Here is a 26,143-nt window from a genome sequence, read left to right as displayed (position 1 = left end):
GCTACCAGTCTTCAAGCTAACGCAGGCTGGGATACGTATTATTATTATTAGCGGTAATATCAGTTGTAGTATTAGTTACATACACAGATCTAGACTACCAAAAACTAACATTCAACATGTGCAGCAAATACTGATAATATCTTTCCATTTTCCTGTGATACACAGACGACCTGTTTAAATGTGCATGATCTCTTCCGCAGCAGTGTCGATATAGCAAAATCTACCAGTCCTCTAGCTTTCTTCATGCTGGCATACTAGTTTGCAATAAGCATATCCTGACACAATGCAGTAATTGTTGTGGCAGCCTGTACTTGGTCATGTGTTTAACAGAAAGGTGATTTCGTGACTGCCTGTGTTCATGTCACATTACAAAAGGTTGTTTACTTTAGTCTTTACTAAGCCCATCACAGTGTTCAGAAAACAGATGCATTAATGTCAAATCAATGGACTTTCGCAACAGGTCTTGGGCTTCACAAGATAGATTAAATCCATATATAATATACTCCAGACCAGAGCCCATGGGAGACTTTGTAGGAAATAGAGAATCAGCCTCCATCAAGACAATCGACACAGAAGAAAAGAGCCAGGTAACTTTTATTTTAATATATTTCAAAGCGAAAAAAATAAAGTGTCCAACCATCCAAGACAGTTCCCGCATAACAAGACCATTAAAAACATCTGTTTCAGTTCAGATACAGAATTGCATAAAACCACGAACAGAAAACCTTGAAGAAAACAAAATATACAGAATATACGACTCAAAATAGCCAAGTCAGCCAATCAAGCCTCAAGAATCTGCGCATGGGGCGTTCTTCAGCCAGCCTGAGTAGCTTGCCTCTCTCCCATTGGTGGAGTGTGGTAGACTGTAATAGCCCCTCCCCCGTGCCCTACTATTCTGTCCCTGCCTCCGGTAATCAGCCCCCCCTCTACCCACACCCCTCCGGTATCCTGTCCCATGCCCCTCCCCCCTCCAGCGGTTGTCTTTGTAGCCCCTCCCTCCTCCCTCCTCATATCCTCTCACCCATCCTCTTCCTCCTTGGGAGCGGCTGTAGTTCAACTTCCCATTTCTGAGGGCGGGGTCATTAGTGTTGGGTTCCTCTCCCACTGGCCAGTGTCCATCCAACAGGGTTCCACTGCTGGTGGGCAGGGGTGGAGTCCCCACCCGTGGGACAGTGACTTTGAGCTCACCCCAGCCCTCCCTTTTCATCTGATTGGTCGCTTTCGGGCTGAACTCCGCCGGCTGGGTCTCAGCGGTCTTGCCCACGCCCGGTGTGCCCATGCCAACAGACACATCCTGGAACGTGACCACGCCGCTTCCTGCGGACGCTGACCTCCGGTGACCCTCGGGGACACTTGTGACCTTCAGTACCAGTAAAAAAATAATAATATTAAAAACACAACATAAAAGGGTCTCTAGCGCAGAGCGGGTCTGTGTTAAGGACATACACACCCCACTACCAAACCTAACAGCCTGGAACATGGTGGGATCTGAATATTTGTTCCCACTTTACGCTGCTGAACTTGTGCTATGGAGTGCAATAGGAACAACTCAACCACGTACGTCAGTAAACTGGTTAGCATTGCTGCAAAGACACAAAAAGCCGAACTGAAATTCATTTCTTCAGGAACACAGTCCTAGAAGCATGTCATCACTTTTCATTTATAGAGGCGTAGAAAACAGGGATAAATAATTACTTCTAAACACTCAGTATATTTTTGGGGAAAATCCTGTACTGCCCGTGTGTTGAACACATATTAAAGCAAGGATAAGGATTTTGGTCTACTGGTGTATCCATCCTTACCATGGAAATATTGATTTCCTATCAGCCCCCGTTAACGGTCATGTTACAGCCTACCTGCTCAGTAGTGGTAGACCTCAACACATCCCCTGGTCCACTGGTGGCGGTGGTGGTGGCAGGAGTAGTCTGACCGCTGCCTGCTCCAACAGAAGGAGAGAACATGCCCAACTGTGAGTCCTCTCAGAATGCCCCGGAACCACTGCAAAGCACCGCTCAAACGGTCCCCACACGGCCGCGTCACACCGCCGCGTCCTCACAAGGGAAAACCTCAGACCCAAGATGCCTCACCTCTCTCCCGGTGGGCCGTACTGGTGCCAGACCCGGCGGCACTGGCAGCTGGAGCGTGAGCGCTGTGGCTGGACGTCACGCCCAGGAAGAACATCCCACTGGCGGGCTGAGGATCCAGAGTCGGGTTCTGGTTCCCGCTGGGCAGCCTGGGAGCAGGGAACCCTGGAGAGGCAGAAGGGCACAGGGACACGGAGGGCGGATAGAGGGGGGGGGCAGCCGGAGTCGGTGGGTAGGGCTTGGGGTGAGGCTGCGCGGCGTTGGCGGATGTTTGGGGCGCAGCAGGGTACCTGCTGGAAGGCGAGGGGTGCGCAGGTTGTGGGGGGTACTGTGTCAGAGGCGAGGGTGCCTGGTACCCCCCGGTGTAGCTGTTTGATCTGGGGGTAACATTTGAAGGCCAGAGAAGGGGGCCTCCCAAGTGGGGCTGGGGGTGAAGGTGAACGGGCTGAGCCGGAGCAGGGTTGGAGGGGAGGCTGGGCGGGTAACCAGTGGGCTGGGGAGCAGAGTGGGGAGGCGGGGGGCCGCCCTGGAGGGGATCATAGAAGGGTGCACCTCCCAAGCCTGGGGACGGGTACCGGGGATATCCCTCACCGTGCATCCAGGACACCTCCCGGGGGACATCTGGGGGGTGGGGGGGGGCACCGAGGAGGGAGGAGGTCGGGGGGTGGGTGTCAGCGGGGCGGGGAGGGGGGTACCAGGCTGGGGGGTAGGGGGAGGGGAGTTTAGGCTGCATGCTGAAGGCCTGGTGGAGGGGGAGGATGTAGGAGTGGGGGGGCCACAAGGGGTTGGTATATGCCTGTAGGGGGGGGAGACGGGGAGGGAGACGGCACACAGGGGTTTTTCTCAAATTAAAATCCCCAGACACAAGCTAGCGAAGAACCGAGGCTCAGGACAGAATCACACGTCTTACCTTAACACCAAGGTTGAAGAAAAACCTCAAGACGTTCACATCTGACAAGAGCAAGAGAAACATGTCATCTTAGCAGCCCGGCAACCAGACATGCTCATCATTTAGATAGAGCAGTAGACACTGGCCCACTAGGGGCTACTGGCCCACTAGGGGCTACTGGCCCACTAGGGGCTACTGGCCCACTAGGGGCTACTGGCCCACTAGGGGCTACTGGCCCACTAGGGGCTACTGGCCCACTAGGGGCTACTGGCCCACTAGGGGCTACTGGCCCACTAGGGTGTAGGTCCCCAAAGCTACAACAGAAAATCAGCATTTAGATTAAAAAAAAATAGGGTGGCTGAATCCATCAAGCGCTTGTTCACAGCATCTTACAAACATGATTTGGCGAAACGTTCCCATGCATCTAATAGATCCACAAACTGAAAGTGACCCCTTCAATGGAAGGTTAACTTGTGGCAGAGGTATTCAGCATTGTGTGGGTTCATCATGAGCTCTCACTGGTTGGCAGCATCCCATTTCATATCAAAGGTGACTTGCTGAAGTTAGCAAGCCAATGTTGCACACATTTAAGAAACTGTGCGCATTGTCAAAGGAGCCTTCCTCAAACGGTTTGAATACTTCTCACGGATTAGCCCAGGGGTCTTAGGCAGAAGACTAGAGTACAGTTTCCGGTCTACACTTGACTGAGCAAAGTGTGAACCAAAACGGCATTGGACATGCATCTCGACATCAACTGTACAGAGTCCCGCTGAGAGTTTCTGCTATGAAGCTAGACACTAAAATCATAAAACGGGACACCTCGTAGGGTTAATATTAGGTGCAGGGGTTAGAGGTCAGGGATACTCACCACGGGGCAGATCCTCTCCGCTGCGCATGTAGGAGTAGCCAGGAGTCTGGACAATCTCCTCCTTGTCAGACAAGGGGAATCCTGGGAAGAGTGGGTCCTGGTAGAGATGGGTGAACTGGTGGAAGGACAGGGGGGGCGGGTTGACTGTCTGGGGCTGTGAGAGGCTGGGGGGGGGGTGGGCCATGTGCTCAGGTAGAGACGAGGGGATGCTCTGAGGGGGCGGGACACCTGTTCGTGGGAGAGAGGGGGCAGGTAAGCTGGCCAACATCTGATATTGTAAAGCTACCTGCTAAAGAGGAGATTCTACCATTACATTTGTGTTTTTATTATTGTACCAATAACATGACATACAGCCAATATACCCAGGCACTCAGACTCAAGAACATCCCTTAGCTGTGGAACATTTAGGGAAGAAGGCCAAAGGGTGCGTGGTGCATGTTCGAAGGCACCCCAAAACCCTGGTTATACTGGTTCCCAACACAGTCCCAAAACAACCCAGATGACAGCCCCAACACCCTGGTTATACTGGCTCACAACACAGTCCCAAAACAACCCAGATGACAGCACCAACACCCCAAAACCCTGGTTATACTGGCTCACAACACAGTCCCAAAACAACCCAGATGACAGCACCAACACCCCAAAACCCTGGTTATACTGGTTCACAACACAGTCCCAAAACAACCCAGATGACAGCACCAACACCCCAAAACCCTGATTATACTGGCTCACAACACAGTCCCAAAACAACCCAGATGACAGCAGATGTGAGAAACACGGAGAGCATACTCTGGTGAGTATGCTGAAGCCTTGAGCCGTGTTATATCGGCCATAACCCCCCCACCCCTTACACAGCACCCTCCGGTGTGTCTGAAGACCATGTGAACATGCAGGGAGGTGGGGGAGTGTGTGTGCGCGCGCGTGTGTGAGATCTTACCTGGGGGGTAGGCTGAGGCAGGGGGGACTTCATAGGTAGCGGGCTCCCGGGGGAGAGAAGCCTGGGGAGGATGGGGGAGTGGGGGTTGAGGGTGAGAGTTTAGATGAAAGGAAGTGAGAGTCGGTTGGGGCTGCGTGGGCGGGCCAGACGGCTGGGGCTGCGGGGGCGGGCCAGACGGCTGGGGCTGCGGGGGCGGGCCAGACGGCTGGGGCTGCGGGGGCGGGGCGGCCATGAGGGGTGCCAACGTATAGAGAGGGGGGGCCGGAGACGGCGAGGGGTTTAGGTGAGGGGCCGGGGCGGAGTTATTGTTAATGAGGGCAGCAGGTGCTAAGGACCTAGAGTCTGCAGGAGAGGGAGGAGGTGGAGAGATGGAGGAGGGAAAAGGCGCTGATACCTCTACCGCAGGAGGTGGGGCTGGGGCTGCAGTAGTAGGAAGAACAACAGGAGCAACGGGAGGAGAAGGAGCAACGGGAGGAGGAGATGCAACCTCTACCGCAGTAGGTGGGGCTGGGGCAGTAGTGGGGTTTGGGGTAGAATGAAGGACAGCTTGAGCAATGGGAGGAGCTGGACCAGGAGCAACGGGAGGAGCTGGACCAGGAGCAACAGGAAGAGCTGGACCAGGAGCAACAGGAAGAGCTGGACCAGGAGCAACAGGAAGAGCTGGACCAGGAGCAACAGGAAGAGCTGGACCAGGAGCAACAGGAAGAGCTGGACCAGGAGCAACAGGAAGAGCTGGACCAGGAGCAACAGGAAGAGCTGGACCAGGAGCAACAGGAAGAGCTGGACCAGGAGCAACAGGAAGAGCTGGACCAGGAGCTCTTGTGGTAGGTTTGTCCTGGACAGGAGGTGATGGGGTCTTCCTCTCCTCATCTCCTGTTGACCTCCTTATGGTCCTCCCTCTGCCCCTTTTCCCCCTTCCCTCAGCCAGTTTGGACACCACCTGGGAGACGATTACAGTTCAATGCTGTCATCTGGCAGAACATGTCGAACCCACCCACCCACCCCCAGCCAGCCAAACCCCAGCCTCCACCATCAGCCAGATCCAACCCTCACCCCCAGAGCAGGGAAGCTGGTCTCATCTCGTAGCTGTATCTCCACTAGGGCAAGGTTCCTCTGCTCCTCCTCCCTGGCCAGACGCTGCTCCTCCGACAGACCGAAGGCTGGTGTCGGCTGCTCAACTGTACTGCAGGTCCTCCTGAAACAGACAGTGGTACCACAATCCCAGTAAGAACCTGCAGTTTAGTATCGCCGAAATAAAATGATTCCTTAACCCAACCATAATGCCTAAACAACACCAGTTCCCAGGCTGACAGGCTAGCTGGACATTTCCAATAAGCAGTCGTTAGCGGTCTGCATTGACATCCCTGAAAATGTTCCATTTAATCAACTCCCAGTGGCAGAATGAAGGGACACCTCATCTGTTGTTCTAACCCATCATCCGGTCCTCTCTCAACTAAACAAATGCTCCTGACTCCCCACTAAGAGACTGTGTTTAACGTCCTGACTGCTGGGGGGGGGGGGGGGGGGGTCAGTCCAGACCTGGGGTGGGGAGGGTGTGTGTTCTTGGTCCCGCCCTCCTCTACAGTGGCATGGGAGGGCCAAGAGTGCTGCTTCTGGACACCACGCCCTCCGACTGTTGGCTGGGTAACCGGCAGCGTTGCCGACTGCAGAGGAGACTTCCCTGGCCTCCGCCCAGCTCCTCTGGTTTCCCACTCTGGAGGGGGGAGGGAAGAGCATTAAACCAAAATACGACCTTTTGAACATCAAGTGAACATGGTCACTTAAGACTCACCAGAGGGAGGCCCAGAGCTGCTGCTCCCATTGTTCAGCCTCTTCCCATCTCTAGTGACCGTGCTCCAGGACAAGGTGTCTTCAGCCGGGGCACGCAGATTCCACAGGGCCACTGACTCTCTGGGACACATGGACACACGGACACACACACTGAGAATTTATATTACAAAACAGGACAGAGTCAAGAGAGCCAAACAAAGCCATGCCCTACTTCCTGCCTAGTTCCTCTATGAAGACTGTAACGGGCCCGCTGTCAGCCGACACTTCCTGGATAAAGGCGCCATAGTAACGCCCACCGTTGCTGAGGCGGACCTAGGGGCGTTAGGGCAAAACAACGATTAAGTCGGAGAGCATTCACACAGTCAACTAGTAGAGTGATGGCGCACGCACAAAAACACACTACCTTGCATTTGTCCCCAACAATGTACTGCATACCAGCCGCGATACAGAAGTCCAACTTCTGCTGAGCTAAGAGGGAAACAGGAAGGGTTAGGGTTAAAAGTATTCATAAAATGAGATGCGGCTACACGTATGGAAAGATATGCACTCACCTAAAGGATTATTAGGAACACCATACTAACACTGTGTTTGACACCCTTTCGCCTTCAGAACTGCCTTAATTCTACGTGGCATTGATTCAACAAGGTGCTGAAAGCATTCTTTAGAAATGTTGGCCCATATTGATAGGATAGCATCTTGCAGTTGATGGATATTTGTGGGATGCACATCCAGGGCACGAAACTCCCGTTCCACCACATCCCAAAGATGCTCTATTGGGTTGAGATCTGGTGACTGTGGGAGCCATTTCAGTACAGTGAACTCATAGTCATGTTCAAGAAACCAATTTGAAATGATTCGAGCTTTGTGACATGGTGCATTATCCTGCTGGAAGTAACCATCAGAGGATGGGTACATGGTGGTCATAAAGGGATGGACATGGTCAGAAACAATGCTCAGTTAGGCTGTGGCATTTAAATGATGCCCAATTGGCACTCAGGGGCCTAAAGTGTGCCAAGAAAACATCCCCCACACCATTACACCACCACCACCAGCCTGCACAGTGGTAACAAGGAATGATGGATCCATGTTCTCATTCTGTTTACGCCAAATTCTGACTCTAAATTTTTCCAGTCTTCAACTGTCCAATTTTGATGAGCTTGTGCAAATTGTAGCCTCTTTTTCCTATTTGTAGTGGAGATGAGTGGTACCCGGTAGGGTCTTCTGCTGTTGTAGCCCATCCGCCTCAAGGTTGTGCGTGTTGTGGCTTCACAAATGCTTTGCTGCATACCTCGGTTGTAACGAGTGGTTATTTCAGTCAAAGTTGCTCTTCTATCAGCTTGAATCAGTCGGCCCATTCTCCTCTAACATCTAGCATCAACAAGGCATTTTCGCCAACAGGACTGCCGCATACTGGATGTTTTTCCCTTTTCACACCATTCTTTGTAAACCCTAGAAATGGTTGTGCGTGAAAATCCCAGTAACTGAGCAGATTGTGAAATACTCAGACCGGCCCGTCTGGCACCAGCAACCATGCCATGCTTAAAATTGCTTAAATCACCTTTCTTGCCCATTCTGACATTCAGTTTGGAGTTCAGGAGATTGTCTTGACCAGGACCACACGCCTAAATGCATTGAAGCAACTGCCATGTGATTGGTTGATTAGATAATGGCATTAATGAGAAATTGAACCGGTGTTCCTAATAATCCTTTAGGTGAGGGTACAACTGCACAGAACAATGACAATATAAGATTTGAGGACAAACGCGCAAAGCTCGTTGTCACGGGAGCACGATACGTGATAGAACAAATCGGAGCCATGGCAACGGAGGCACAAACACACTACAGAATTCTAAAATCAGAAATGACCCAGGGTAGCAATAGGGTTAACTGCCTCGCTCAGGGACAGAATTAACATTATTTACATTGACAGCTCGGGATTAGAAACAACAACCTTTCATAGGGGCTGACAACCAGGATACCTGACAACACCTGATTATAATACAAGATAATAATTATTGTATTTTTTCCCACAGACCTCAAAAGGGGTCTCATTTGGTTTAAGGAATTTTTTGCTTGTCCTATTACACAGGTCTGATTTTGAGGGCTAAATCCCGAATAATATGACTTGGGGGGAAAATAAGAGATTTTATAAGGCTGCTGATTAAGAGGTGGTCAGCGACGACAGTTAAGGTCAGCCTCTCTGCCTGGAAAAAGGAGTTGACAAAACTATCCTCTACATTGTAATGTGAATTGTATTTGAATCCACAGTATATGGAGAAAGTACCTCTCTTAGATTTGACCCAGACATCATACTCTGTGTTTCTGTAGAGGGAGGGGTTTAGGGAACGCCTCACCCTTTTGGAGAAGGAGGGGCTTTTACCTCCACGACCCTGAGATAAGCAGAGATTAAGAAACAAATAACCAGCAGCATAAACATCCAAAAAATGTACCTTTTTTTTTTTTAATACAATGTCTAACAAACACCAAGACAGAAACAACAGACAGAAAAAGATAAATAACCAGGAGGACAGAGACAATAAGTTAAATAATCAACATAATTAATAAACCTGATACACCAATGACCAATCAATAACCAGACAGTGTTATAGGACTAGGTCCAATGTTATTTACAGGTAGTCGTCGACTTACGACCTGAGACTTACAGTTCTGGAAAAAAATTAAGAGACCACGGCACCTTTTTCTTTCATTTCCAAAAAAGTTGGAAAGGAAGGTTTTGGGTGAGGAACAAAACAGGTTAAAATTAAGAGACCACTGCAAATTGAACGCATCTGTTCCTCACTCAAAAAAAGGTGCAGTGGTCAAAAAAAAAATTCCAGAGCTGTATGTCCGCCCGGACTTACGACCGTCCACGACCGTAGTAAAAACAGCGGTATACTCATATTGTTGTATAAAATGTGAGTATGTTACTGTAACGAATCTTAGAAAACAGAGTCGAGCGAGCGTAGTAAGAGAAAACGCACATGTGGCTACGAGGGACTAGAATCTACTAAATTATTATTCCTCGGCCGGCTTACGACCAGATCGACTTCCGGAGCGCATCCCGGACGTAAGTTGACCACTACCTGTTCTGGCATGCATCATATCGTGTTACCCTAAAGGGGGGTCTATGGCCCCTCTCTGCTCCATCATGGGTCTGGAGAGGCTCCTCCCCTTCCATGTCTGACTCGTCGCTGCTGCAACACTCATCGTTGGCCGGGTCGTCCTCCAAAAGGTCAACGCCACATTTACCAGGGACACCTTTCAGACAGGGGGCGACTACAGAGTGCTCCGTGCCGCACACGCGCTCATAGAGAAGCTCGTACAAGATGGCTACACAGGTGGAAGCGCAGACATTGTTCAAAACAACCTTCTGAAAAAGCACACTTTCTAACACACTAACCCTAACCCGGTTTGACACCCCACAGGCCGGGGCCACGCCCATATTGTGCAGCAGCAGGCCGGGGCCACGCCCATATTGTCTAATACTGCAGACAAGCCAATAGTAATACCATGTATTCCAGAGGAAACACTATCGAACCAGAAACTGAACTCCATGGACATTTAATAATAGGCTGGGCTGAAGTAAATATAGCGAAGGCATTTAAAAGTTGAGATGACACCATCTTTAACAGACGTGAGCTGGCAGAAGTCAGCGTTGTTCACGTGACACACGGGATAAAGATAGTGAGAGTGTGTGTGTGTGTGTGTGTGTGATAACATGTTCCAGCTGAACTCACACTGGCAGAAGGCAGCGTTCTGCACATGAGACACAGGATAAACGCTGTCATAGTGGTTTCCGTTCAAGAAGCACAGACGCACCTGACAAAGAAAGAAATATTACATTAAAATGCCCTCATGTGAAATTAGGACATTCTGGAACATGGCGTCCTTCCACAGTCTTGTTGTTATACCTTGTTGTCAAAGCCGTTGTCAGTAATTTGAACAGGAGGTTTACCAGGGGTCTGGTAGATGATGAAATCACACCTGGAATCAGAAAAATGGGGAGGGGACAGGGGGCGTGGCAGGAGGGGACAGGGGGCGTGGCAGGAGGGGACAGGGCATAGATTAAGTCTAAAAACTATGTAAGCAGCTGAAGTATGTTGGAATAAATAAATAATCCTTCACAGAAACACAGCAAACTAAACATATGATGAAAGTCTTACTTGTACATGAGAGCCAGAGCACTGATCTCCACCTCACCTACCCAGTGCTGCAAGACAATGTAAACGTTTCTTGGTGTTAGTCTGAACAACGTCAGTAATACCTACAACTGACAGAAGTGATTCTTTACCTGGGGATCCTCAAGTTTGCTTAAATACTCCTCAAAGTCTCCCTCAATGAACTGTAAGAGAAAGTTGTATACGGGTGAAGAAAAGGGATAACCAACACATACTATATAAAACGTCTTAACGGTCTGATTATCAAATATCCTACATGTACACTCTCAATATAGTATGCACGTGACAACTATCAGTGCGTGTTATTTAGTCGCCCTTCCTCGGTACTGTAACCTACCGCCTCGTAGTTTGCTCTGTTCTTTTTAAGATACTGCACACAGGTTGCCCGAACGTTTGTATGCAAGCTTTGACTGTGCAACACCTGAAAAATCAAAACAAAAACCAGTCAAAAATAGTTACGCGCTAGCTAGGTACAGACACTTCAGGTAGCTAGGGCGCTAGCATACTGTTGTGGGCATCTAAAAAGGACGTGCATTTTTTTTTTTAGCTGACCGGCTAGAAAAAAAAACTGCGCAATTTCACTTGGCGAAGTTGTCTTTAAAGTAATAAAAAGTTGTACAGCAATTGTTCTCATTGGTTGGGATAAATATTGTAGGGGTGCAATATACGGTTGACAAAGTATGTGTGTTGATGAAGAGTGAGGCCGGGGATTTGGATGCACGTGCACGGAAAAAGTGGGTGGAACACCAAACACTGTCGATGTATTTGATCATGGGAATGGCTAGCTGCGAAGCTAGTTAAGATAGCTAAACAATTAACTCTAGACTTCTCTGTCTTGTCATGCGTGGCTCGATTTCACATTACCTGTTCAGCTACCGCCCGAAACAGACACGACCCGTCTTTGGCTATTTTCTTTCGGTGAAACCCGATGGATTTGAGGTATTCGTCCATACTACGTTCCACCCCTCGGTCTTCGTTACTTTGCTGCATGTTCGGAGGACACACGTCCATCGGTCGCTGCTGCGTTTGGTAAGTATCGCTAGAGGCACTCGCGTCTGCAACCAGTGCTAGCTACGTCCCCATTCGGGATAAGCAATACAACGATGAAACAGTTTATAACCAGCAGCTGACACTCCGGTTTCGGTTCTACAACCAGGGACGTTTCTTTCGTTTCCCCCAAAACCATTCCTTACCTAGCTATGTTTTCATGAGACTCAGAACAGGGCATCTTGGCTTACGAAAGAAAAACTCCCAAGGCCAGTGAAATTGCTAACGAGCTAAGAAAGTTAGTAAACCACCAGCTTGATTGACTTACTACGCAGTTAATCAAATTAAACATGTAGTATAGGACGTCTCTATTTTCTACAGTAAGCCGCTCGTTCGTTTCTGATTTCATTCTTCCTCCACGCCTCCTCGTTCCACTTTCACTTAAGTTTGGTAACTCCACTGGCCGTTGGGAGTTGTAGGCAATACGCCCTTTCAGTGTGTGGGGCAGAGAACCAAGTGAACGACATTTCCCAACTTAAATCACCCAAGAGTCTCTGATCTTTTCCAACTGTAACTAATCACCAACCCAAAGGAAACCTTCGCAAGTTTGTTTTTGTTTGTTTGTAGCAACTTTAACACGTGCAAATGCTTTATTATATAGTGTTATATTGTTGTGTTGAATAGAAATTCACAATAAATGTAAAACATCTACAAATAAACAATGTTTGTAAATATTTATGAAAATACCCTGTCGTTGTTTATTTAATATATATTATAATTATAAAAAGTGTACTTCATGTTTGTTATTATTGACAAAGAGACTTTAAAAAGATAAACCTATTTATGGACGCATAAAGCCAATCTATATCTATAAGAACTGACACAAACGTGACAAAGAAATACTGTGGAATTTGATTAACATGTAGTATTATAAAGAGTGTTTTAAACTCCTTCAAAAAGCACAATGTCTTGACTGAAAAACAAACTGCGAAAACAACACCAACATAGTTTTACACACTGATACATGTCCACCAAGATAAGACTAAAATGTATGCTTGCTTAATTGACTTCAAGAGGGCATTTTCTGTATTTCGCCCAAGGAGAAGTTACGAAAGTTTTGTGTAAGAGTAAAACAAATTCCATACTGTAAATCAGTCACTGTCAGTATGCAGCATCCAAATTGACCTGATGAGAACTACAATGTAGCCAGGGCAGAATTAAACCAATATCCACGGATAATAAATTATTAATAGACAATTGTGTTTTGGAATTCCATTAGCATGCCCTGCAATACTAGAGTTGAGCAGTCTCGTCATCTAACTGGTTCTGGATAGTTTAAACCAGTTCTAGAAAAACACTCAGGACCAGAATATCCAATCAATCATAAATAACCGAATAACAACACAGTAATGTTCCATCTGTTCCAGGTGGCTTTAAGTCAACCGTACAGATATTTCACCACGGTTACAGATGAAAACCTTGACAATGTGTAGAGCTCAGTGAGCAGTCTTGCCCCTGAGAAGGGTATAGACACGGACAATCCGGGGTGGCTATGAAAGCAAGGCTAACATACAGCAGAACCTGAGATAATGCGGCATTCCCTGACAGCGTGTAAAACAATTCCGAACAATTACAGAGATTTGAAATTATTTTTCTCCCAGTATTTTGGAGCAGGACACGGAACCCAAAATTATTCTGATCATAGTAATTATTCTAAATAGGATTATTCTAATAACTGTCCCGAAATATTATATTGTACATTTAGTATAAATATCTGTTCTATATCACCTGTAGTACTTTTATAATATTATTCATAACTTGAAGATGCTTTTTGACAAAAGTTTTTCGTTTGTTTCATGCTGCTGAGTTGAAAGTGCACCTCGCCCCGCCTCTGATTTGTGATCCGCCGGAGGGTGTGGCGTTCTGCCCGACAGAGTGACGCCAGCGTCAGGCAAGTGGGAGGCGAGGAGTACGCCGTTGTTTTGGAGCGCTTTAAAACAAAAATAACGTCTGTTTAAACACGGTAATGTAGACGTTTACTCTTATTATAACACATGTAAAGAAATACCAATGGGTTTCTCCGTTGAACGCGTTTGTTTTAATTGCTTGTTCGAATTGCAAACTATAGTTATTTTACGGATCTCGAGGCGTCAAACTTTTCCTTCTATTGTCTTTCTCATCTAGATTATCTCCAACGCGTGTATGTAGTTAGGCCTATCTGATCACAGTGTTAGAAGTTACAGATACATATTTTATCAGTGTCAAATCGTTTAAACGGTTAAGATAATCAATTGGGTTAGTTTCAGACACACATTTTATTTCCCTGTAAAATAACAGTCGTGTGTAGTTAGAAGCTGTGATTTCTCCTTGTGGAAAGTATCTCACCAAAACAGCTTTGATCATATTGACCGCCACTGGAATGAGAGGCCGTCTGGCCGTGGTCCTGGCCGGGTGAAAGTGCCCTGGGAAGGGGCCGACTGCAGGCCTTTCTGCCGGTCGGTCATAAATTATGCACCGTCTCTCCACAACGCGGGATAGGAGAGTGTCCCTAGGGAAGGAAGCAAAGCGCGGATTGCGGTTGCAACATAATACTCTCGCCGGCTTGCATATCTCGATCTCCCGTCTACAGCTCCATGGACACACACACGGCTGAAGACATTGATTTTCAGCTCTCTATCCTGCAATGGAAATGTGTTGAATAGTCTGTGGCAGGAGTGGGGGTGGTTGAAGAGCCACTCAGTGACGAGAGAGTATTAGCTTACAGCTATTGTCTCATATCTTATTGGAGTTATTGGAGGTTTGATTGGATCATTGGATCTAGTGGCCAACTGCATAAACAAAAGGATGGCGGTTCTAATCCCTAAGCTGACAGGGTAGAAAAAACACTAGTTGTGCCCTTGATTGAAGCCTGTTTGCTCCTGCATGTCAAGCCAGATGGGAGTGTCTGCTAAATGACTAATGTAAATGTCTCTGTTGAAGGTTTGCCGTGGAACACTACTGTCTTTACACTTCACCCGGTGGCCGCCCCAAAGGACCCGCCCCAAAGGACCCGCCCCAAAGGACTTATCCCAAAGGACCTGTCCTGTATGGAATAACTAGCGGTCAGTGTGGGCGGACGACACCGACCAGAGGGGACGTTCTCCTGGACGCTGGCCGGCCTTCAGTAACTGAGAACACAGAGCCCTTCCAGGGAGGAGCCAGGCCTGTCAAGCCCCGCACCCTAGATTGTCCTCAGGATGAACGTGACGTCGCTCTTCTCGTTCACCAGCCCGGCGGTGAAGAGGCTGCTGGGGTGGAAGCAGGGCGACGAGGAGGAGAAGTGGGCGGAGAAGGCGGTGGACGCCCTGGTGAAGAAGCTGAAGAAGAAGAAGGGAGCGATGGAGGAGCTGGAGAGAGCCCTCAGCTGCCCCGGACAACCCAGTGAGTGTGTGGGTTTGGGGTTTTTCTGTGTGTGTGTGTGATTGTTTCTAAGCCATGTCTACCCCATCCTCCAGGTAAGTGTGTGACCATCCCTCGATCTCTGGATGGGCGTCTCCAGGTGTCCCATCGTAAGGGCCTCCCCCACGTCATCTACTGCCGGGTGTGGCGCTGGCCGGACCTGCAGTCCCACCACGAGCTCAAGGCCCTGGAGTGCTGTGAATTCCCCTTTGGAGCCAAGCACAAAGATGTCTGCATAAACCCCTACCACTACAAGAGAGTGGACAGCCCTAGTGAGTATACTCATCTCTACTGATTATACACTCATCCCTACTGAGCAATACCCCAAACCGCGTATACACTAACCCCCTACTGAGTATTCACTAATCCCTACTGAGCATCAGTACACCCTACTGAGTATACACTAATCCCTACTGAGCATCAGTACCCCCTACTGAGTATACACTAATCCATACTGAGCATCTGTACCCCCTACTGAGTATACACTAATCCATACTGAGCATCTGTACCCCCTACTGAGTATACGCTAATCCCTACTGAGCATCAGTACCCCCTACTGAGTATACACTAATCCCTACTGAGTATACACTAATCCCTACTGAGCATCAGTACCCCCTACTGAGTATACACTAATCCCTACTGAGCATCAGTACCCCCTACTGAGTATACACTAATCCCTACTGAGCATCAGTACCCCCTACTGAGCATCAGTACCCCCTACTGAGTATACACTAATCCCTACTGAGCATCAGTACCCCCTACTGAGCATCAGTACCCCCTACTGAGCATCAGTACCCCCTACTGGGTATACACTAATCCCTACTGAGTATACACTAATCCCTACTGAGTATACACTAACCCACTATTGAGTATACACTCATCCCTACTGAGCATCAATACCCCCTAACGTGTATAAACTAATCCCCTGTAGTAAACAGTACACTGACCACTGTAGCAATATCTCCAACCTCTTGATGGACTCCTGATCTCCCTTCTCTCTCATGCTTATCTTCTCCCTTCCCTCTCCTCTCTCCTCAGTGCTGCCTCCTGTTTTAGTTCCTAGGAACAGTGACCTCACAGCACGGCCTGGGATGCAGCCCCGTTACCATGGCGCCATTGACCAGAATGAGCCGCTCATGCCCCACAATGCCACCTTCCCCGAATCATTTCCTCCAGGCGGTGGAGGCAACGGAGGCTTGGCATTTCCTTGTTCCCCTGGCAACAGTTACCCCAGTTCGCCTGGCAGCGGGTCTTCCAGTACCTCTGCCTTCCCCCACTCACCCCTCAGCTCGGACCCAGACAGCCCCTTCCACGTCCCGGGTAAGACCGGTCCCAGGCTGGCCTCTGTAGCACCTGTTCTCTCTTTCTCTCTGTGGCTCTGTCTCTCTCTTCATAGCTGTGGGAAGATTTTTTGAGCAGGGGGAGCCGATGATGGTTGAGTTTGGTCGCGTTGAACAGACATTCTTGTAATATGTTCCTGTGACACAGCCGACACCCCGCCCCCGGCCTACATGCCTCCAGACGATTCGCTGACCCAAGACTGCTCCCAGCCAATGGACACCAACCTCCTCCCCATACCAACGGGCCTGGAAATCAACAACAGACCAGGTAACCACGGAAACTCAGAATGCCTGGAAATGTGAACATCCCTCTGTCATAGGGTGATGTCGCATGCCATCTGTTCTCTTTTCCTCCCGCTCCTCTCCCCCTCTCCTCTCTCTCGCTCTAGATGTCCAGCCCGTAGCCTATGAGGAACCAAAACACTGGTGTTCCATAGTCTACTATGAGCTGAATAACCGTGTAGGCGAAGCATACCTGGCATCGGACTCAAGTGTTCTGGTTGATGGCTTCACCGACCCCTCCAATAACCGCAACCGCTTCTGCCTGGGCCTGCTGTCCAATGTCAACCGCAACTCGACCATAGAAAACACACGGCGACACATTGGCAAAGGTGAGAGTTGACCGCTGTGAAACACCATGCAAAAGGGCAAGTTGATTGTTTTTAGAAATGTGAGCTCTTGCCTGGATTGGATATAGCCCCCTGGGAGGCAGTGTCATTATTAGATTCAGTGGCAACATCTTTGTCCATGCTGGCCAACCATTTTACCGTGGAAAGACCTTTAAAGAACCAGTGAACTTTGTTCTTATGGGTTCTGCTGTGGTGTACCTTTTTGTCCTGGGGAGATGAACAATAAAGGTTTACACAGGCAGGTCTGTTCAGGTGTTTGGTTTTTACCTAATTGGTCTTTTGACTAGTAAGCGCTGAAAAAAAGATCTGATGCCGAAATGTGTGATCTGATTGGGGGAAAGAAACGGCAGAATTGCCTGTGGCCGTGGGTTCTAAAAACCGGAGCACAAACCACCGTGGGTTGGAATCCAGCCCACTTCAGGAATAAACTTCTCTTTTTGCACTCTCTGTCAGATGAAGAACATTTTAGGTTGACTGTGCAAACAAACCTGTAGCGCTGAGTCTCCCTTCCACCTCCTCCTCCTCCCACCTCCTCCTCTGTCACAGGGGTCCATCTCTACTATGTGGGTGGGGAGGTGTACGCTGAGTGTCTGAGTGGCAGCAGCATCTTCGTCCAGAGTCGGAACTGTAACTATCACCATGGTTTCCACCCCACCACTGTCTGCAAGATACCCAGTACCTGCAGCCTGAAGATCTTTAACAACCAGGTAGACACACACACACACACACACACACACACACAGAATAACCACTTGGATAGATCAGAGGTGTACAATTCGGCAAAATTCTGCTTTCTCTTTGTTGTTCCGCACCAGGAGTTTGCCCAGCTACTTGCCCAGTCAGTAAACCACGGCTTTGAGGCCGTCTACGAGCTCACCAAGATGTGTACCATACGCATGAGCTTTGTCAAGGTAAACATGGGGGTCAGGGGTCGTAGGGGGAAGGGTCAGGGGTGAGGTCAAGGGTTACAGGCGAATGACGCCGTTACATTTGCGATACATCAGACGGTGTGATGAGAGCTGGCCTGACTGTTTCCCCGTTAGTTCTCGCTGGCTTACAGTCACAAAGTCATGAACGCATTAAGGTGTCATGTAAAAAGGCACGCCTCTTGTAGTGAGTGTCAGGACAGCACTCACTCTGTGAGGCGCTACCGTAAGGTCAAATTATGAATCTGACACCCTCAGTCATTTTTATTTCCTCTAACCCAGGATTGTCGTGCTAGTTGATGGAGGCAGTCGTAAAACACGCAAATGCACGAGGGATGAGGAAATGGGGTAGTTGCACCATTCGAGTCTGAAGCGTTTCCCATGGGCCCATGTATCTAATTATTCTGATCTGATGATTGACCTCAGAAGGACCTCGGGATTCCATCTGGGTCACCAGGTCACTGCTAGGTCACAGTGCAGTGTCATGAGCCCTGCCTAGTTCTATGAAGTCTCAAATTCAGAAAAACACATTTTTGTTTTCTTTAATTGTTATGGAATGCACATGTTTGTCTCTGTTGTTGCGTTATGCATGGGAAGTGGTCACCAACTACACCAGGGTTATTCCTGACTGGTGTTGGTCTTCCTCTGTGCAGGGCTGGGGTGCGGAGTACCACCGCCAGGACGTCACCAGCACCCCCTGCTGGATAGAAGTGCACCTGCATGGCCCCCTTCAGTGGCTGGACAAGGTTCTCACCCAGATGGGCTCCCCCCATAACCCCATCTCCTCCGTGTCCTAACACACACACACACACACATACTTCCTCCGTGTCTGTACAAGCACACCTTAAACACACACACACCCATCTACATTCTGTCCTACTGAGGACGACATCTAATCGCTCTGACCAAGCTGGACAGTCAGCACTAAAGACACTTATCCGTTAATGAGTAGCACCGCCTCATCTCCATCAAGACTGACCCTCGACCTCAGTCACGAAGTACACAGCCCCCTAAACCCTACGCCCTTCAGTTGTTTTCAATCGTCACGTGTGTGTTCACTCATAAGTACACACTTGCTCAAGAGAACAGTGATTGAATTAGCTAAGTCGCTACAGAGTTCATTAACTAGCTACACACTTCACAAGGAGTCTGACAGTAAGTTAGTCGTGTTGATTAAGTTTCATAATTCACAGCCACCGGTGTTACACGCATGACTACAGTTTGCATTCAATTGTGTGGGTGAGATCAACCCTGCAAGTGAGCTAAGCTGTTCACCCATCCCCTGTACGGAGGGGGCAGCGTTTGTAAATCACACTGGCACTGAAGGCTGCAATTGAATGCATCCAGCATGGCTGTGGATTCCCCCGAGGGGAAAGGAGCTAGGGCTTAAGGGCAGTCTACTTTGCGATTTGACTCCAGCTCAGATCAGTGCTGAGCTGGAGCACTGATCTGATGGTAATTGTCGCTCGACTACTTTTGCCTTACCGTTATTACCGTTATGAACCCACCGCGGTCATGCTCACGTCTTTATATCGAGGGCGTTTCCTTCACTCTGCACCAGCGGACCCTGGTCAGAATTAGGGTACTTCAAAAGGGGACTCATTTGTGACTCGGGCAGTAGTGCACTTCTGCCCTCTGAAACGGAACCCCAGATCCTTGTGAAGAGCACTGCTTTTGACCAGGCTAGAAAACTCACAAGTTGAACGCGGCATGTGGTTAAAACTACAACCGGTTAGCTAGTGGGACCTCAGTATGTAAACCTGTGTTCGGTTATGGATATCCGTCGTCTTGTCTCATGTTAGCTGTACAGAAAGGGGACAGAGAATACATTCGGGGAGGGTGGGTGGGGAATAGGGAGAGATTAATGTGAAACAGTCTTCTGTTTCGTACGAAGTATTTTCTTTTGTATCTTTTGTCGGACTACTTGTAGGGCTGTCTGCCGAAGTGTGGTTCAGTACCACACGCTATAGCGAAACATCTTGCGACGGAAAACGACAGTAAGCGTTTCTCACTGGACACGTTTGGAGTGTGTGTTCTTTTGGGGTTTGGTACCTGGTCCCCGGACCTTTTAGTAATCGGTTTCACTTTAAATCCTTTGTTCAAGGTTACTGTCACTAGGCCAACATGTTTGTATGAACGCTGAGAAACACCTTTTTTCACGTCACACTCATAACTCGCACGCTAGCCTCTAACAAAGGTAATTTGCTGGCTTTATGAACTCATTTCTCATTTCATTCATTGAACGTTTTCTACTTTACTGTTATTTTTGCATTTTAACTTTTTCTTTCAAGTAGAATCCTTCCTTCCACTGCCCCAACCCTCTGTTGTTACTCATGCATCCCAAAACACCCTATTCTCAATAGAGCAATGTAATCAGGACGAGTGCGCTATGTAAGGCATATGGTCTAGTTTGGAAGTTGTGAAATAGGCATGTTGCCTAGATATTACAAGAATGAGAAAATATTAAATAAAACCGTTTGTTTCTGTAACTGACTTATATTTGATATGTAATAGGCTATTCATTACACCACAGTTCACTGTTACTAAGTTTTGTATGTCTCAAAGTTTTGGGATCCGTGTCCCAGTTTCATTTGTGTCGGGGAAGCAAGTGGAACTATTTCGTTTCACCTGTGTTGTCGGGTCAGTTGTGTTGCATGAGAGAAAGCCACTACAAAACAAGGAAGTACGCCTAATTACCTTCATGGTGTCATGTTACCAGGTTACCAGTTTTTGTTTGTTCGTTCGTTGCCTAGGAGTTAAAAGACAATTAAAAGCCAGTGCCGTCTCTCCGGTGAGTTTGGAAGGCTCTGGGGTTTGAGGACACCGCGGTCGGGGAACCGAAGAATAACTAGAATTTCCAATAGGCGTAGACAAACGCGCTGCGATGTCTCCCGTCAAACCGTCGAAGCCTCTGGTCAGACAAATGACACCTCCAAGAGGCACAGGAAGCGGGACCGGTAACGGACCTTTAGACCCGGGAGAGTTCGAAATGATCCGTCAGGCAGCCCGTCTGGCCTGGCAGAGAGAAGCGTCTCAACGGGAGAACAGCCCGACCACGTACGGCGGCCAGCACTCGGCCAAGACCCTCGATGAACCTACGTGGAATCGAGCCAGGCCGTGTTCACCTACACGGAGACATCGACCTCATCCCTGCTAGTGCACCAGTAACCACCCAGATACAGTGAGAAGTCAGATAGCGTAGACGTTGCCAGGCTGGCTGTACACAGGCCTTCGTCTCCGTGTACATACAAGCAGTGAAACGTTACAATTAAAAACTCGGAATCCAGATAAATGGCAAGACCTCTGTTTCTGTTATTAACATGCATGAAAACACATTTTAATGTTAATTTTTAATAATACAATATATTTTATACATTGAGAGCTGGCTGGCAATCTGTAGCTTTATTCCAAACAGCAACCCTGTAGAGCCTTACCGTGAGAAGAATTAAATACTGTAGTATAAAAAAACGAAAACATATATATATATATATATATAGTCTTAAGCATTTCTGACCAGATGCCAAAAGAAGAATACGAAGGTTCCAGTATATAGGCAAGTTTAAATGTTGTTAGGAAACACAAACACAGCACATAGGTCACAACAATGACACCCTACTTCCTGGTTTTCTAGTTGCAAACTACATGGAGAACATCATGCCGTTTGGGTCGCACATTCTAAGCCAACATAGTAGGTTAGACGTGTGGGTCAAATGAAGTCAAGCAGGCAAAAATTATTTTCTACACTTAAAGAGGCCACGGCCCAAATAGCAGACTATTATTTCTATTCCCATACGCCCCCGGCTAGAGGTAGAGCTCTTCACAGGGAGTAGGATGCCATTTCGAACGCCTGCTAAAGAATAATGTTGCAACACTAAGAGGCAGTTTTAATATGTATAACTATTGAGTGCAAGTGCAGCCTTCTTAAATATGTTCATAATGCTTATATACAGTACAATATTGGACCATGAAATCCAGCATTTTGCTTTCTCTTTAACGTCCTGAGGACATATTACATTAGCCCTGTGTGACTGTTGAGAGAGAGGGGGGGGGGGGGCGAAGGTAGAGGGAGGGAGGGAGGGGGGAGAGAGGGAGGGAAGACATGATGAGAGAGGAGCCAGGGAAAGGTGACTGAAATATTATGACTCATAATCCCCACAGCACTGTGTGGCTGAACTGGTAAAGCTTTCTCTGCGTTCTTACACCACTCAGTTCTTTCTCTGTGTGTTCTTACACCACTCAGTTCTTTCTCTGTGTTCTTACACCATTCAGTTCTTCCTCTGTGTTCTTACACCACTCAGTTCTTTCTCTGTGTTCTTACACCATTCAGTTCTTTCTCTGTGTTCTTACACCACTCAGTTCTTTCTCTGTGTTCTTACACCACTCAGTTCTTTGTGTTCTTACACCATTCAGTTCTTTCTCTGTGTGTTCTTACACCACTCAGTTCTTTCTCTGTGTTCTTACACCATTCAGTTCTTTCTCTGTGTTCTTACACCACTCAGTTCTCTGTGTTCTTACACCACTCAGTTCTCTGTGTTCTTACACCACTCAGTTCTCTGTGTTCTTACACCATTCAGTTCTTCCATAATATACTTTTAGATCCACTTCAGATGTGGTCTGTGTTTCCTGTAAGCTGACACCACCTCAGTGTTTTGATCTCATCATGTAAATATCTGTAAAATAAGGTGACTATGTTTTCCTATATTTGGCCAATAATACATTTGTAGAGTGAATTAATGCAAATACGTTGATCTACGGCAGCTCGTCCAGTCAAAGCGCAGAGCCAGGTTAAGTCTGAACAAAACACACCTTATTTGAATCTAAGATCCCATGTGGGATAAATAAATGGTGTAATGTGAAAAGAGTTCCTTTCAGATTTTGCTCCTAGGTTTTGTAGTGATTATGACGCATTAACAATTTTTCTGTATAAAGGAAGGAGAAAGAATAGAGGGAGGAGATGCAACAGAAGACAGGTAGGAGTAAAACGAGGGAGGAAAGCAGAGAGGCAGGAGATGGGAGAGGAAAGGAAGAAGAGAAAGAGGAGTGGGAGAAGACAGGGAGTAGAGAGAGGAGTGGGAGAAGACAGGGAGTAGAGAGAGGAGTGGGAGAAGACGGGGAGTAGAGAGAGGAGTGGGAGAAGACGGGGAGTAGAGAGAGGAGTGGGAGAAGACGGGGAATAGAGAGAGGAGTGGGAGAAGACGGGGAGTAGAGAGAGGAGTGGGAGAAGACGGGGAGTAGAGAGAGGAGTGGGAGAAGACGGGGAGTAGAGAGAGGAGTGGGAGAAGACGGGGAGTAGAGAGAGGAGTGGGAGAAGACGGGGAGTAGAGAGAGGAGTGGGAGAAGACGGGGAGTAGAGAAGAACAGATGACCGAAGCGATGAAGTAGACTAGGTCTGTTCTGTCAGACCGAGGTAAGCCAGGAAGGAGAGTTTCGGTAAAGGAGAGGAAGAGAGGGATTCAGGGAGAGGGGGAGGCGGTGAGGAAGGAGAGCAGGAGGAGGGTCTAGAGAGGGGCCTTAGGGAGAGAAGGGTGGTGAGGGGGAATAGAGGAGAAAAGTCTGACCCCCTAAACCAGGAAGAGAGGGAGGAGGAGGTGGACAGGTGGTTCAGGGCTGAGCGGTGGGTGTGCTGGCCTGCATGTGTGTGTGCGTGTGAAGGTGTGTGTTCTGGATGTTTCAGTCGGCAGTGCAGGCGCAGGCTGTCCCGACGCTTTGCGCTGTAGGGGCAGAGGTCGCAGGTGAAAGGTCGCTCCCCGGTGTGCACACGCACGTGCTCAATCAGTTTATTGGCGGTTCGTGCTAGGTGGCCGCACCTGTCGCAGCGGTACTGGTTGCCCTGGCGATGACCCCTAACATGGGCCTGGAGCTCTGGTTGCCCTGGAAACGACCTTTGGCAGATGCAGCAGAGGTGCTGATCTGCCGTTGAGTGCGATGAGCGCATGTGTGTTACCATGGAGACAGGCCGGTTGGTGGAGAATTCACAGAGAGGGCATCTGCAGGCAGAAAACACACATTAACACACACAAGACAGAGAGGAGACTAACCTTTTATAAAGGGAGGGAGAGAGGTTAGACTGAGCCAGCTAATGTTTTACAGAGAGAAGAAGATAGGATGGCTAACCTTCTACAGAGGGAGGGAGACAGAGCAGCTTACCTACAGGAGGGAGAGATTAGAGAGAACAGCTGTACTGACTAACTAGAACCGAGCAAGAGAGAGGACAGACAGAGATGACAGAAGATGAGAGGAGAACAGAACGAGAAATAACAGGATAGAGGAGAACCGACAGAAAGATGACAGGAGGAAATGAGAACAGAAAAAGATGACAGGAGGACAGAAAGAGAGAGAACAACAGGAGTGAGGAGAACAGACGAAGCAAAACCAGGGGGGAGAGAAGAGAACAGACAGGAGAATACAGGTAGAAAGAAAATGTCATGTAAAATGTGATCAGAGAAAGGAAGAGGGGAACAGTGAGGCAGAAAGAGGAAAACCTCATGTGACATTCCATAATTGAGATCCGTGCTGAATTGGATCCAAAGCCAAAGGTGTTTAAAAACACATCTGATTCAGAATCCGAGGAGAACAACATTCACTTTGAAATGTCAGTAATATGGAAGATTTTCATCTAATCTGGGTTGGATTTGTACAAGACCAAAATGGATCAAGATTAACAAATAAAATCTGCTTTATTGCATCACAAGCGAGATGTTTTTCAAGGTTTTCATTTTCCTAATTATATGCAAGCAGGGCCCAGTGGATACGGTAAGGGCCCAGTGGATACGGTAAGGGCCCAGTGGATACGGTAAGGGCCCAGTGGATACGGTAAGGGCCCAGTGGATACGGTAAGGGCCCAGTGGATACGGTAAGGGCCCAGTGGATACGGTAAGGGCCCAGTGGAAACGGTCAGGGCCCAGTGGAAACGGTCAGGGCCCAGTGGAAACGGTCAGGGCCCAGTGGAAACGGTCAGGGCCCAGTGGAAACGGTCAGGGCCCAGTGGAAACGGTCAGGGCCCAGTGGAAACGGTCAGGGCCCAGTGGATACGGTAAGAGCCCAGTGGAAACAGTCAGGGCCCAGTGGAAACAGTCAGGGCCTAGTGGAAACAGTCAGGGCCCAGTGGAAACAGTCAGGGCCTAGTGGAAACAGTCAGGGCCCAGTGGAAACAGTCAGGGTCTAGTGGAAACAGTCAGGGTCTAGTGGAAACAGTCAGGGTCTAGTGGAAACAGTCAGGGTCTAGTGGAAACAGTCAGGGTCCAGTGGAAACAGTCAGGGTCTAGTGGAAACAGGGCCCAGTGAAAATAGTGTTGCAAGAGGCCTATGCGTGTTTGCCACATGAAAAGCTCAAACCAGTAAAGAAAGAGAACTGACAGAGGACAAACCAGTAGAGAAAGACAACTGACAGAGGACAAACCAGTAAAGAAAGACAACTGACAGAGGACAAACCAGTAGAGAAAGACAACTGACAGAGGACAGACTAATGCTGTTGAAATATCCTTCCCGGAACCAACTGAAATTAGTAGCAACCATGACTTATGTTCACAGTAATATATTTTCATCCGGATGTTTTCTTCAAATAATATAATTTTGGAACCAGTCTGTATTTCCCATAGTGCAACACAAATCGGAGATCTGTGGGTAGCGAATTCGACCTGACCCCGGATCCCAGGGTGCACTACAGTGTTCTGGTTATCTTAGTTATTTGGGTTTGTAGGTTATATCTGTAGAGAGCTGTAGTTAGAAGAGAGAATGGAGGAAGAGGGAAAGACAGAGAGGGGGGGTCAAGAGGGAAAGACAGAGAGGGGGGGGGTCAAGAGGGAAAGACAGAGAGGGGGGGGTCAAGAGGGAAAGACAGAGAGGGGGGTCAAGAGGGAAAGACAGAGAGGGGGGGGGGTCAAGAGGGAAAGATAGAGAGGGGGGGGGTCAAGAGGGAAAGACAGAGAGGGGGGGGTCAAGAGGGAAAGACAGAGGGGGGGTCAAGAGGGAAAGACAGGTTGAGGCAGAGCAGGAGAGAGAAAAGTAGTGATTGTGAAAACGTGACAATGATGAGGATGTAACTTACATTACATTGACCCTCCCATCAGAACTGCA

General features: G+C 48.4%; 3 protein-coding genes across 6 annotated transcripts in view; 1 reads left to right on the top strand and 2 right to left on the bottom strand.

Annotated features, from left to right (window-relative positions):
* Positions 1–576: 576 nt before the first annotated feature.
* otud4 (OTU deubiquitinase 4) lies at positions 577–12,336 on the bottom strand. Its single transcript, XM_029117935.2, has 19 exons — positions 11,612–12,336; positions 11,085–11,168; positions 10,861–10,911; positions 10,733–10,779; positions 10,481–10,553; positions 10,307–10,388; positions 9,682–9,899; positions 8,854–8,959; positions 6,973–7,037; positions 6,781–6,881; positions 6,571–6,689; positions 6,318–6,492; positions 5,832–5,973; positions 4,779–5,718; positions 3,842–4,069; positions 2,995–3,035; positions 2,088–2,880; positions 1,857–1,936; positions 577–1,360 (listed from the first exon to the last, which is right to left on the bottom strand). The coding sequence occupies exons 1-19, from the start codon at positions 11,756–11,758 to the stop codon at positions 788–790; spliced, it is 4,065 nt and encodes a 1,354-aa protein (XP_028973768.2). The 5' UTR covers positions 11,759–12,336; the 3' UTR covers positions 577–787.
* Positions 11,695–19,905, top strand: LOC105007271 (mothers against decapentaplegic homolog 1-like). Of its 2 annotated transcripts, none has more exons than XM_010866142.3 (9): positions 11,695–11,776; positions 14,714–15,154; positions 15,229–15,444; positions 16,211–16,492; positions 16,661–16,780; positions 16,902–17,123; positions 17,688–17,848; positions 17,957–18,052; positions 18,721–19,905. In XM_010866142.3, the coding sequence occupies exons 2-9, from the start codon at positions 14,971–14,973 to the stop codon at positions 18,862–18,864; spliced, it is 1,425 nt and encodes a 474-aa protein (XP_010864444.1). In that variant the 5' UTR covers positions 11,695–11,776; positions 14,714–14,970; the 3' UTR covers positions 18,865–19,905. The 2 variants fall into 2 exon arrangements, with proteins under 2 accessions (XP_010864444.1, XP_010864443.1); XM_010866141.4 differs by lacking the exon at positions 11,695–11,776 and adding an exon at positions 13,655–13,757.
* A 3,446-nt stretch (positions 19,906–23,351) lies between these two features.
* LOC105007274 (zinc finger protein 827) overlaps positions 23,352–26,143 on the bottom strand; it is a 13,636-nt gene continuing 10,844 nt past the window's right edge. Inside the window, exons 10-11 of one of the 3 annotated variants that reach the window (XM_034290664.1) lie at positions 26,115–26,143; positions 23,971–24,054 (exon numbers count right to left, since the gene is read on the bottom strand). The exon at positions 26,115–26,143 is cut by the window's right edge and continues 21 nt beyond it. In XM_034290664.1, the coding sequence (XP_034146555.1) occupies positions 26,116–26,143 (28 nt within the window). In that variant the 3' untranslated portion in view covers positions 23,971–24,054; position 26,115. The other 2 variants (XM_034290663.1, XM_034290665.1) reach the window with 2 other exon arrangements.

This window comes from Esox lucius, chromosome 24 (assembly GCF_011004845.1).
Source record: "Esox lucius isolate fEsoLuc1 chromosome 24, fEsoLuc1.pri, whole genome shotgun sequence".
Taxonomy (NCBI): Eukaryota; Metazoa; Chordata; class Actinopteri; order Esociformes; family Esocidae; genus Esox; species Esox lucius.
This window is presented reverse-complemented; position numbering and strand designations above follow the sequence as displayed.

Coding starts and splice junctions, on each gene's coding strand:
- LOC105007271 (XM_010866142.3), top strand. CDS start 14,971: ATGAACGTGACGTCGCTCTTCTCGTTCACCAGCCCGGCGGTGAAGAGG. Junction 15,155..15,228: donor CAGCTGCCCCGGACAACCCA/GTGAGTGTGTGG, acceptor CCCATCCTCCAG/GTAAGTGTGTGACCATCCCT. Junction 15,445..16,210: donor CAAGAGAGTGGACAGCCCTA/GTGAGTATACTC, acceptor CTCTCTCCTCAG/TGCTGCCTCCTGTTTTAGTT.
- otud4 (XM_029117935.2), bottom strand. CDS start 11,758: ATGGACGTGTGTCCTCCGAACATGCAGCAAAGTAACGAAGACCGAGGG. Junction 10,780..10,860: donor GCAAACTTGAGGATCCCCAG/GTAAAGAATCAC, acceptor ATTGTCTTGCAG/CACTGGGTAGGTGAGGTGGA. Junction 4,070..4,778: donor TGCCTCAGCCTACCCCCCAG/GTAAGATCTCAC, acceptor TCCCACGAACAG/GTGTCCCGCCCCCTCAGAGC.